Source organism: Eurosta solidaginis, chromosome 3 (assembly GCF_040869045.1).
Source record: "Eurosta solidaginis isolate ZX-2024a chromosome 3, ASM4086904v1, whole genome shotgun sequence".
Lineage (NCBI taxonomy): Eukaryota > Metazoa > Arthropoda > Insecta > Diptera > Tephritidae > Eurosta > Eurosta solidaginis.
Window position 1 is genome coordinate 161,806,706 of NC_090321.1, and position 14,016 is coordinate 161,820,721.

General features: G+C 39.4%; 1 protein-coding gene across 6 annotated transcripts in view; it reads left to right on the forward strand.

Moving 5' to 3' along the window:
• Positions 1-14,016, forward strand: part of tamo (PUB and ZnF_RBZ domain-containing protein tamozhennic) — an 84,163-nt gene that overhangs the window by 51,885 nt on the left and 18,262 nt on the right. For all 6 annotated transcript variants that reach the window (XM_067773577.1, XM_067773578.1, XM_067773580.1 and 3 more), the window contains 2 exons: positions 9,061-9,141; positions 9,207-10,363. In XM_067773577.1, coding sequence (XP_067629678.1) covers positions 9,061-9,141; positions 9,207-10,363 — 1,238 coding nt within the window. The remainder of the gene's footprint in view (positions 1-9,060; positions 9,142-9,206; positions 10,364-14,016) is intronic.

The window sequence follows — 14,016 nt, forward strand, 5'->3', positions numbered from 1 at the left end:
GGTTTGTCTGTTTGTCTGTATGATATCGATAATCTCGGAAACTAACAAATGGATTTATATGACACTTTCACAGATGGATAGCCTGTAACCCAGAAGGGAATCTAGAACTTATTTCAGTAAAATCGCGTGAGAAACAAAAAAGATATAGTTGTTTAAGCTATAATTAAGCTACTTTTAAGGATTTTTTTTTTTTTTGAAAAACGAAGGAAAATACACTTAGTTTCCAAACAAATATCAAAGAATGCCTTTGCAAAGTTTTTTTTCAGCTTCATATAAATTAAAAATCAAATTCATGAATAGATACAGTGGCGTACCAAAAAAAATTATTTCACGCTGTCATGTTACGATAATCGGTTAAAATGAGGTTACCTAAAACCTCTAAATATGCGTACAATATGGGCATCAAACAATAGAGGAAGGTCACAGGTTTCATTTGAATTTTGTGATATTTCGATAAATTAATCGATAACTGAGTTATCGGTCAAAATGTATTTGCTCCAAAATCTTTAAATTTACCTACAATATGAAATAATTTTAGCTAAGATTTTAAACCTTTTACAGGCGTTAATCAGGGACTCAAACCTTTTGGTGCAATTCGGTTTATCTATTCGCTGACAGGTGGCGCAAAGTTTTCGTGTGTACTGCGATGCTTTGGTAGGTGTGCGTCGTACACATACACTAAATAAAATTAAAAAAAAAAAAAATAAGGGCCACTTTAATATAAATACGCATCCCGAACAACGTCGGGTACCCTGCTAGTTATTGAATAAACATTTTTAAATTTTCATTCAAAAATTATTATGAAGCAATAAAACTTATAGCTATTTATTCCTGTTTTTTTTTTCATAAAAACGGATTGTTGTTGTATTAACGATAAATACATTCTCCGAAGGTTTTGGGTAGTGTTATCTGTATAGATGGTCCTTTGCGGGCATAGATCCTGTATGTTACGGTAACAAAGCACCATTAAGGTACTAGCCCGACCATCTCGGGAACGATAGTTAAAATGGAAAGCAGCCGTTTCCTTTGAAGATAATCAAAATGAAATCCATGTGGGACTATTCATACACACGTGGAAAATAGTAATATTACCTCTACCTAGGGGTTTTCTGGCATATTTGAACATTTTATGGTTATTCTATACAACAGTTTGACACTGTTAATAGACGTCCAAAAATATCGGGATGTCAAAAAAGCGTTCTGGTCCCAGGATCGCGAATCCGAAAATGGTAACCAAAAGTTTTGAGTCAATCAAAAGATATTGTTACGAATATTAGCAAAACTATGGAGTGCTGCCATCTCTAAGCCGATGCTAAGCAGTGACGTGAATTCACATCCATAGATCAATCATGTATCTACATAAACGAAGCAATAATTGCGTCTACACATATGTACCATGTACGTTTACGAGCAGCGGAGAGTCAATGCACAAACACATGCATATATCTGAGATACTCCTATAAGTATGCAATGGGAAAAACTATAAAATTGTGCAATTGTAGTTACAGCTGAGAAGTTTGAGAGCTGCCGGACTAGTAGATTCTGGAAGCGCCTAGAAGATGTATAAAATTGTGCAATTGTAGTTACAGCTGAGAAGTTTGAGAGCTGCTGGACTAGTAGATTCTGGAAGCGCCTAGAAGATGCGAAGGTTGAAATCAAAGAGTATAAAAGGCGACAATTGTAGAGGTGCTGGAATTCAGTTTGATTTGAGTTGTCAAGCAGATTCGATTAAGACGATATCTAGCGAGCAATAGCAGTATTATTTTGAAAGTCAGTTTCATTTAAGCTATCAGTTTGGTTATTAAGCCAGCTAATTGCAAAGTATAAGTGTTATTGTGAAGTACTTTAATAAAGGCCATTTTTCCATTATTCAATATTGGGGTTATTTATTCAACAGTTTAGTGATACGAACTTAGCAAAAAGGCAAATAAGAGGATTTGCAAGTAAATTCGTTACAATTGGTGTCAGAAGTGGGATTGTTGAATAAATTCCAGAGGACAACAAGGACATGGCAAAGTTCAGTGAATTGAAGATCCAGCAACTAAAGAAGGAGTTGGAGAGCCGTGGATTGAATACAAGCGGCGTTAAACTCGAACTTCAGGCACGGCTACGAGAAGCAATGGAAGCAGAAGGAATTGATGTGGACGCGTATGTCTTTTATCCTGATGGGGACGAGACAACAACAAAAATTGAAGAGAAAAACGAAACATAGCAGACAGTTACGAGCACAGACTTGAACATGATTTTGGCTGCAATATCTGCTCAAACATCGACAGTGTCATCTCAACTAGAAGAACAGAAAACGTATATGTCATCACAGATGGAATCCCAAGAGACACGAATAACATCGAAGATTGAAGCACAAGAAACGTGTCGACACAGATAACATCCAAAATGGAAACACAGCTCGAAGAACAGAAGACATATATGGCATCCCAACTGGAAGAGCAGACGACATATATGGCATCCCAACTGGAATCACAGGAGGCACGTATTTCAGAAATGACGTCGCAAGTGTCATCTCAACTGGAAGACCAAAAGACATATATGGCATCTCAATTGGAAGCGCAAGAGGCACGTATATCTGAAATGTCGGCAGAAATTTTGGAACAGGTATCAAAACTGGAAGCACAGGATGCAAAAATGGCTCAATTTCAGGCAGAAGTAGATGATTTAAAAGGTCGTATGGAGCAGTTACAACTAAATCGCCCAGCTGTTTCAGCAAGCAATCCAAAGGTAAAAACACCATCCTTTGACGGTTCTGTTCCTTTCCAGGTGTTTAAGATTCAGTTTGAGAAGACCGCAGCAGTGAACAACTGGAGTGCTGAAGATAAAGTTGCTGCACTATTCGTGGCATTGAAAGGATCTGCTGCTGAAATCCTACAGACTATTCCCGAGTGAGAGCGGAACAACTACGAAACATTGATGAGCGCTATAGAGAGGCGATACGGAAGCGAACACAGGAAGCAGATACACCAAATAGAGTTGCAAAACCACTACCAAAAGGCTAATGAGACTTTGCAGGAGTTTGCGTCAGATGTCGAAAGGCTTGAACATTTGGCGAATGCCGATGCACGCGTGGAATACACCGAAAGGGTAAAAATTCAGAGCTTTATAAATGGCATACGGGACGTCGAAATGAAGCGAGCCCCATACGCAAACCCAAAGCCAACATTTGCTGAAACGGTATCACATGCATTGACTCAGGAAACTGCCTCACTATTGAGTAAACCAGCATACAAAGCTCATCGGGTGGAAGTGGAAAGACCAGATTGGGTTGACACAATTTTGGAAGCACTGAAGGGATCACAACAGAAGAATGCCGGAGTTATTAAATGTTTCAAGTGCGGCAACCCAGGTCATATTGCACGACATTGCAGCACCGGTCCCAATAGCTCCAACAATGTGGGTGGGCGTAAACGCAGAGCTGAAGGAGATGAGCAAATCTCCAAGTCCACTCAATCGTTAAACTAAAGCGAGTCAGCCGCAAGGGGCGACAGCTGGCTCCCTCAATTGAATGCCCCATAATCTCTATCTCACAAATTGGAAGAAGGTCAAGCAATCTTACTGTTGGAGGACATGTGGATGGAAAGGAACGTTTACTGACTGTAGATACGGGTGCATCCCATTCCATTATTCGAGCGGATTTAGTCAACAAGAAGATAAGACCATTGCATGGAGCAAGATTGCGTACAGCCACTGGAGAAGACAGCACGGTTCTAGGAGAAGTATCATGTGAAGTCGCAATTGGGAACGTCACTGTAGTACACAATTTTATAGTGGCAGAAATTGTTGATGAAATCATAATTGGAGCGGACTTCTTAATCGACCAGGGCATCAAGATCGACATGCAAAGCAAGACGATGCGATATAAAAACATGGATGTACCACTTAACTTCGGCTACGAGAGAGGCTACAGCAGTAAACAAGTGCTGGTGGAAGAGAGTCAGCAAATACCACCAAAATCCGAAGCAGTCATCTGGGCAAAGGTTGATGGAGATTGTGGGACAAACAAATTGTGGGTTGTCGAAGCAACAAACAAATCAGCACTGAACATACTTGTAGGAAAAACCCTGGCTGTGACACAACAAGATGGACGTATTCCGGTAAGAGTACTCAATGAGTTCAAGTCACCACTCAAACTGACTAAAGGAGCTATTTTGGGAAGATGCCAAGAGGCTGAAGTAGTTATTAACTGTGAAAGGAACACGTTTCATCTAGTAATACTGATCTTTCAAATGACATCACGGCATGGACGCTGGGGCTAGAGGAAGCCTATCAGAGTAAGGCAAAACAACTGCTCCTAAAGTACGCGAACATATTTGACCAGGATGGTTCCAAACCAGGCCGCACCAATGTTGTGAAACATCAAATTGTCACTGGAGATGCGAGGCCGATCCGTCAAGCTCCACGTAGTGTTCCACTGGCGAAGCGGAAAGTTGTGAGTCAAATCATACAAGAAATGAGCGACAGCGGCGTCATCGAACCATCAGCTAGTCCATGGAGCTCACCGGTAGTACTTGTAAAGAAGAAGGATGGAAAAATGAGGTTTTGCGTGGACTACCGGAAGTTGAATGACGTAACGAAAAAGGATAGCTACCCATTGCCAAGAATTGACGACACTCTGGACTCGCTATCTTGTACGAAATGGTTTTCCACGCTGGACTTGAAAAGCGGCTACTGGCAAGTGGAAGTGAAGGAGGAAGATAAAGAGAAAACAGCCTTCAGTGTCGGTGATGGTCTTTGGCAATTTACAGTGATGCCTTTTGGACTTTGTAATGCACCAGCTACTTTTGAGAGACTCATGGACCAGGTACTGAAAGGACTACATTGGAAAACATGCTTGGTGTACCTGGACGACATCATCGTATTGGGCAAGAATTTTGATGAACATCTTAAGAACTTGAAGGAAGTTTTCCAAAGAATAGCTGGCGCTGGTCTGAAGTTAAGTCCCAAAAAGTGTGCGCTGTTTAAAAAGGAAGTAAATTATTTGGGTCACAAGGTAACGACAGAGGGCATCTGCACTGCGAACGAAAAGATAGAGGCTGTAAAGGATTGGCCAAGACCACAGAACCTACATGAATTAAGAAGTTTCCTTGGGCTGTGCACATATTACCGCCGATTTGTACCAAATTTTTCCAGCGTAGCCCATAGCCTCCATGAGCTTACAAGAAAAAATAATGCTTTTGAATGGAAGAAGGAGCAAGAAGTGGCTTTCCAAACATTGAAGGAGCGTTTGTGCACTGCCCCAATGTTAGCATATCCGATTCCAGGAGCAACATTTATTCTAGATACAGATGCGAGTGGATATGCTATAGGAGGCGTTTTATCACAACTGGTAGATGGACAGGAGAAGGTAGTTGCATATTACAGCCGTTCGATTGGAAAACCAGAGAGGAACTACTGCGTTACGCGGAGAGAGCTATTGGCATTGGTAGAGTGCATTAAACATTTTCGCAAATACCTCTACGGCCAGCGATTCCGTGTTAGGACAGATCACGCAGCTTTAAAATGGCTTCTGCAATTCCGTAATCCGGAAGGACAATTGGCCCGGTGGATTGACGACTACAAAGCTATGACTTTTCCATTTAGCATCGAAAAGGTAGTACCCATGGAAATGCCGATGCAATGTCACGAAGACCATGTAGTTTGGAATGCAAGCACTGTTCAAAAGCCGAGGCTAAAGAAAACATTATAGATGTCCGGCTAATGATTATAACATGTACAGATGAATGGGACAAGGAACAGCTAAGAAAGTGTCAGCTAGAAGATACAGATCTGTCACGTGTTATGCAAGGGCTCGAACGAAACGAAAGACCAAACAGAGAAGAGATGTCAGCAGAGAGTCCCATTGCGAAGTCATATTGGGCACAGTGGAACAGTTTAGAATTGATATCCGGTTGCCTTCATCGAGTATGGGAGAGTGAGGATGGTAAATGCAAGAAGAAACTGATAGTTGTTCCCAGAAAGAGGATTCCTGACGAGCTCAGCGAGCTGCATAATGGTCCAAGCGGAGGTCATCTTGGAATCACGAAGACGCTCGAGAAGATTAAACAGAGATTCTATTGGGTTGGTTGCCGTCAGTCGGTCACTGAGTGGATTGAGAACTGCGAGGTTTGAAGCAGAGCGAAAGGGCCCAGAACCCGAAGTCATGGCCAGATGAAGCAATATAACTCAGGTGCGCCATTTGAAAGGATCGCTGTGGATGTCGCCGGTCCATTTCCTACTAGCAACGGCGGAAACAAATATGTACTGGTAGTTATGGATTATTTCAGCAAATGGCCAGAGGTATACCCAATCCCAAATCAAGAGCGGAAACGGTAGCAGAAGTGTTTGTAAACAATTGGGTTGCAAGGTATGGTGTACCAATGGAGTTACATTCTGATCAAGGCAGGAATTTCGAATCAGCTGTGTTCCAGGAAATGTGTAAATCATTGGGCATTCGAAAAACACGAACAACTGCATTGCATCCTCAATCCGATGGTATGGTTGAACGATTCAATAGAACATTGGAGGAGCACTTAAGGAAAGTAGTAGACAAGTACCATAAAGAGTGGGATACCCGCATACCATTATTTTTGATGGCAGCAGTGCATGAGACATCGGGCCATACCCATGCAAAAGTAATTTTTGGCAATGACCTTAGACTGCCAGCTGATTTGAAGTTTGGGATAGATGCCAATGCGGAGAGAAATGTCAAGAAATCCATTAGTGATTTGGAAGAAGAGCTAAGAGAAATACATGATCCGATAAGGCAACGAACAAAGATTATGAGTGACAAAATGAAAGCCAGATACGATAAAGCAATTAATTCAGAAAGTTTTCAGGAAGGAGATTTGGTGCTGTTATACAACCCACAACGTAAAAAAGGTTTGTCCCCGAAATTGCAGTGTAATTGGGAAGGCCCATACAAAGTTGTAAACGGATCAACGATGTAGTGTACCGCATACAAACCATCGGTAAACCACGAACCAAAATGAAAGTGGTCCATTTGGAAAGGCTGGAAACGTTTAGATCGGGAGATTTGTCTAATCGGGATGATCAGACTTAGGTGGAGGGCTGTGTTACGAATATTAGCAAAACTAAGGAGTGCTGCCATCTCTAAGCCGATGCTAAGCAGTGACGTGAATTCACATCTATAGATCAATCATTATGTATCTACATAAACGAAACAATAATTGCGTCTACACATATGTACCATGTACGTACACGAGCAGCGGAGAGTCAATGCACAAACACATGCATATATCTGAGATACTCCTATAAGTATGCAATGAGAAAAACTATAAAATTGTGCAATTGTAGTTACAGCTGAGAAGTTTGAGAGGCTGGACTAGTAGATTCTGGAAGCGCCTAGAAGATGCGAAGGTTGAAATCAAAGAGTATAAAAGGCGACAATTGTAGAGGCGCTGGAACTCAGTTTGATTTGAGTTGTCAAGCAGTTTCGATTAAGACGATATCTAGCGAGCAATAGCAGTAATATTTTGAAAGTCAGTTTCATTTAAGCTATCAGTTGGTTATTAAGCCAGTTAATTGCAAAGTATAAGTGTTATTGTGAAGTACTTTAATAAAGGCCATTTTTCCATCATTCAATATTGGAGTTATTTATTCAACAGTTTAGTGAACGAACTTAGCAAAAAGGCAAATAAGAGGATTTGCAAGTAAAGTTACAATATTAACGTACAATCCAAAAATGATACCGGGTCCCTCCGAAACCGGAGGAGTGATTCATAGTACTTTTGGGCAGAACACCTTTTTCCTGTTTACATCAACATTAGAAGAATCACATGAAAAGTTTCAACTTCTTACAACAAAGAGGTTATGGACGAAATATCGGAAGTACTTCATATTTTTAGTGTCAAAAGAAAGTGTACAAATAACAGGTTGGATATTTTCAGTATTTTTATTATTACGCATTGTTAACTAAGTGGCATGGAACTAACAAGCATTGCCGTGACCTCCTGTACAATTTCTTCGGCCTTTTTCGAATTTTTCTGTCTATGTTTTCCATAGATGCTCGATGGGTTGACTTCCAGCGACTACGGGGGTGATCTAACTGCTTGGGGTCTGATGGAGCAACCGTTCTTTGACAAATTTCGCAGTGTGTTTAGGGTCATTGTCCTGCTAAAACACCTATGATTTATCCAAACTCAAGTGTTCGGCACTGGGACTCAACTCATTCTTTAAAATGTTCAGATAGTCTAATTTATCCATGGAATTTTCTATGTAAACCATGTAACCGACAGCGCCCAAAGGACAAACGCACTCCCACATCATCACCTAACCGCTCCATGTTTCCTGTGGATATAACATTGCGTTTCGACAAGTGTCCTATTTATTATTCTTCATATTTTTGTTGCTTTTTTCTTCCCTGATATCACAGATTTGCTTTTGTTGCTAGAAGTATATTGCTAGAACTACATTCCAAAATAATACATAAGTGCTAATACTATTTTTTTGGCAAAGTTTACGCGTTTTATTTGGTTGGGTTTAGATATAGGGAGTGTTTTCAGTGTAACTTGCCCATGTAGACCGTTTGCATATAATGCGCGACGCATTGGCTTGCACTTACCGCCACACCTGATGGATTTTGCACAACACTTCGCACAGCTGATCTTATTTTAGCACCAATTAGTCGGTGTGGTCTGCCTAATTTTCCTTGTTCTTTTCTTTTTCAATATTACTTTTTACAGGGTTGTATTTTCCTTAAGATTGATATGTTCAATTCGGTGCATGGGTTTTCCTTCCTAATGATATTTTATCACGAACTCACGAATGCCGATGGACGTGTTTTTTTTTTTTCTTGCGAGAAATGTTCTTAAAATAGTTCATTTAAGCCGCCTACCAATCCAAAAGCCGACGTCTGTGTAACGTGTTTAACCCCAATTTGTACACTTTCCTTTGACACCGAAAATATGAAGTATTTCCGGTTTTTAGTCCATAGCCGTGACGTAATATGTATAGGAGATTGAATTCAATAATTATTTTACTAACTCTTTGTGTAAAACTAGTATTACATTTGTAATTTAATTTGGAAATGTTCAATATTTTTATTTTAAGGTGGATCCTCCCAAGCTATCAAGGGTTTAGCATATGCTATTCAAGAGAAGCGTTTACGAAATGAAAAACTTTTAAATGCTGGTAAGTATTGTATGGCTATAATTTAAACCAGTAAGCCCTACAGAATTAACTATTTTTAATTACAGATAATTGTTATGCTAGTATTCAACACTTACCAAAAACAATGAATATAACACCAACGGCTTCAGAATGCCAAAATTGTGCATTGTATAATCGTATGCCATTGCTAACACAATATCCCATGCACAGTGATAATCATGGAACATGTGCTTTTGATTCGAATTCATCAACAATATTATCAACACACTTATACAATGAAAAGATAGATTCGGGTCATCAACCCACCCCACACTCTATTTATGGAATGTCTACAGCGGGAATGCAACACTCACGAAGTTTGGAACATTATAGTGAACCAGTAACACAATTGCCACACAGACATTCATTTGATCATCAGCAAAAGGGTTGCACGTCTCATCATTATAAACCACCACATCAGTTACCCCCTCAGCATGTATATGAATCACCTTATGATTGTTTGGACGGCGCCAGTATGGGTGGTAGTAGTGTTTCATATGCAGCAGTTGTTGCATCTGGGGGCTCAAATAATGGTGTCAACAATTGTGGTATAAATGCTGCATATTCTCACCCTTATAATGTGTCGGGCAATCGATATCCTTTACCATATAATATTTCAAATCAGTTAAATTCGCTTTATGCCACGCCAAATGTTACATGTAATGGCATTAGCAGTGACCAATACAATAATTTGGACAACGGTGGTTATGCTACTGTTTCAAAACCACATAATTGCAACTACCATCGACCTCCAATGTCGTCAATACATCAATCGTCTGTAGTGTCTGGCAGTAAAGACTTTCAGGCGTATCGTCAACGTTCCTTCCCACCAGATCAGCATCTAATTGAATTTGATGATCGTGCTCCGTTAGCATCCCACGACTTCCATGCACAACTTCATGGAATTTCACATTGTAACTCTTTTGATTATGATCGGGAACAAGATAGAGAGCATGAACGTAATCGCATAGTTGAACAGCAACGGCGTTCGTGTCGGACAACAAACATGTCGACTGCACATGCACAACCCAAGGATAAAGTAATGACTAATCAATGTGCGACACATACAGTAATAGGTTCTGGTTCGCAGCAACCATCATCTGACGATATGTATGATAGCTACGTGTACGCGCGTCCATTACCAAAAGCTGATCGTTCGAAGTTTAACGTGGCTTCGAAATATGAAAGAAACTCGAATATAAATGTAAGTAAAAAATAACAATTGAAACGATCATATTGTTTTAATCTGACTGTGAACGGCATCTACCAATGAAGATGCAGTTTAGAGTCTCAATATGGTAGTACAAGGTCTCCAAGTATTTATCGAGACTTTGGCATCCTTCAGGTGTCTTAATTTTTTTTATTCCTTCTCTTTTAATTCGAATGACGATATATATTGCGATTTGTCGTGGCATTACTGTTAGTTGTGTTTGGCACGCTATGTCCTGGTTCCCTATATCCAAACCAGACCGGCTTTGTTAAATATAGGTCTGTCAAATGCATTAAATCATGGAAGAACAACCACAAACTCTTAGTGACTGGACATGCTGGCCCTAAAGACTTGATCATCAGAAAATATTGTTTTGCTTTTAGTATTTATAAGATTTTCACAGCCAAGACAAAAGCATGCCCAGTGCTGCCGCGAGCTTAGACAAAAAAAAATGTTACAAAATGTGTATCAAATGCAAGTTAATGAATTAACTTTCTTTCGCTATCAATGAATAATACAAAATAGTTTTGTGAAATTCTAAATTAAATATAGTACAACTCATTAATATTTCGTCACCTTCTTGTGAGATGCTTGAATGTGCCGTTTTCGATTTTTAGTTATTGGGTTCACTGCGATGACTATTTAATGTTCTATCATAATATAAAATTCTCGTGACAGTGTTTGTGGTTGAACGCCTTCGAAACGGCTCGAGCGATTCTCATGAAATTTTGTGAGCATATTGAGTAGGTCTGAGAATAGGATGTTATCTATTTTTCATACCCCAAAATGGTAAGGGTGGTCCACCCCTTAACCACAACCCTCTGGGACTAGGTATAAGTGATAGAGAAGAATAAAAGGATCTGGAGAGAAGAAAAACGTGGGAAGGAGAAATGGACTGAGAAAGAGATAGAGTTAGAGGAAGATAGAGAGATAGGGATAAATGAAGCAGGGAGGGAGGAGGTGAGGAGCTGAAAAGAAAAGAAGGGATGGAAAAGACGAAGAGGGAGAGGGATACTTTTTAAAAGGTATGCAGCTAAACCGTAGGGCCGGGTCTGCTAGTATTATATGTATTAAAATCTCAAGTACCAATCCTGAAAAGAAACCACACTTATTCACAATCTAAAAACCAAGAATGTGTTAAAATGGATTGATTTTAAAAAACAATACACCTCGAAAGTTTTGCACTAAAGCTCCAAATTTTTTTCTGCTCTCTTAGAAAAAAATTTTAATTGGAAAGCATAAACAAATTAATTTAGAACCCGATGACAAAGCAATAATAAGAAAAAAACTCCGACAGGTGACACATGGATCGAAATATTTAAAAAAATCGTATTTGTGGTCCAATTTGGCTCATATTTGGAACACATATTACATACAGAACTAGAAATCGCTTTATGAAAAAAAATCCCGCTAGGTGCGGCAAGGGCCGAGATATTAAAAATACTCGTTTTTGTGGTCCGATTTGGCTCATATTTGGAACACATATTATATACAGTCCGGTAGAAGTGACATCAAAATACTTTTCAGTTCGAGGAGGGACAAGCATACGTGGCGCCGGGTCGAGTAAAGTCTTTGGAAGGATTATGTATTGAGGACTTAGATTGCAACAAATTGTCAGGAAAGAGTCCTTGTAATAATGATTCACTAAATGAACTAAATAGAATGAGAAATAATAGGCAATTAAGACTAAAAACTTGAAACAAAAAAATTGAAAACAAAATTTTAAGTTCAACGGTTTTATTGAAAACAATACTTACATTAAGTAATAATAACACAAAAGCTAGAAAATAATTAGGTAGGTCCTAGGTACTAGTCCTCAGAAAACCATTTTCACTCAGGTGATAACTCTGCAACTGTCAGGATATTTCAACAACTTTTAATAAGTTATGGATCTAACGAGTACTTTTTGCCCCTACTTCGCATATGCCATTAATCCGACCCACGATTTCAGAGCTATTGTGATTTAAAAAATGAGTTTCGATCACGGATCGTAACACGTCATAAGGGCCCTGATTAAGGTTCAGTTGGTCTTACTTATGACAATCAATAGAAACGCTTTTATTTAATTGTCTGATCAACGCCCTAGAATGATGAGGAGTGTGATGACTAGTACCTAGGACCTACCTAATTATTTTCTAGATTTTAGTATTATTATTACTTAATGTAAGAATTGTTTTCAATAAAACCTTTTAACTTAAATTTTTTTTTTTAATTATTTTATTCTGATTCAATTTCAGAGGTATGATGTGTAATAAGTATTCCTTCTTAACGAAGTACATGTATATGTATATATGGGCATTGATCTATCATCCGAAACTGTTGTATATCATCTTTGTAGAACTGGATTTTAATTTGAATGTTTGCAAACATTTGTATCAAATACTAGCAGACCAGGCAGACGTTGTTCTGCCCTAAATTTGGCCTATCTGCATACATTTTAATAAGCTTTTTCCGTCTAACTCTGTCCTACCCCTCTACACTTTTCCTAATCTTTTTATTCACTCCTCCCTCCGTCTTTTTCGCTTCATCTCCATCTTCGTCTCATTCTATCTCTTTCTCAGTCTCCTTCTCTCTTTTCTCTTCTCTCAAGTTTTTCTCCTTCTTCTTCATCTCTTATTGCCAGTCCCAGAGGGTGGTATGTATTTTGTTCCACTCCCACTCCGAGTCGCAGTCTCAGTCCCAGTCCTAGTCCTAATCCCAGTCCCAGTCCGTCTCTGCTATACTTCCCGGAAAAAAGCATCGTAAATATTAATATAGGCAAATTTATATACGAAATTTCAGGCAAATCGAATAGGACGTATGTAAATAGGTATGTGGGTATTATTAATTCTTGCCTTTATTTCGGCTTCGCATGCATATTTATCAGTTTTGCCAGGTTGATGCGACTAAATCGAATATCACAATGAACTTTAGAGCTCTCAGCAACAGCTTTCATTTGATATCCATAATACACACACATTCTAGGGGTATTCGGGTCCATGTTTTGGCCTATATCTCGAGACCCTAGTCACTCAGCGGTGTAAAACTTACTCTGTATTATAGCGCACATCAACAGCATCAATTTGATACCATAATATAAAACCATATTCTAGGTGTATCCGGGTCCATGTTTTGGCCTATATCTCGAGACCGTAATCACCCAGCGGTGTAAAACTTACTCTGTACTAAAGCATACATCAACAGCTTCAATTTGATACCCATAATGTAAAAACACATTCTTGGTGTATCCGGGTCCACGTTTTATGCTATATCTCGAAACCCTAGCCTCCCAGTTGTATGAAAATTGTCCTGTACAATAGCACTCATCAACAGCTTTCATTTGATATCCATATTGTATAAACACATTCTAGGGGTACCCGGGTCCACGTTTTGGCCTATATCTCGAGACCCTAGCCTCCCAGTTGTATGAAAATTATCCTGTACTATAGCACTCATCAACAGCTTCCATTTGATATCCATATTGTATAAACACATTCTAGGGTACCCGGGTCCACGTTTTGGGCCATATCTCGAGACCCTAGCCTCCCAGTTGTATGAAAATTATCCTGTACTATAGCACTCATCAACAGCTTTCATTTGATATCCATATTGTATAAACACATTCTAGGGGTACCCGGGTCCACGTTTTGGCCTATATCTCGAGACCC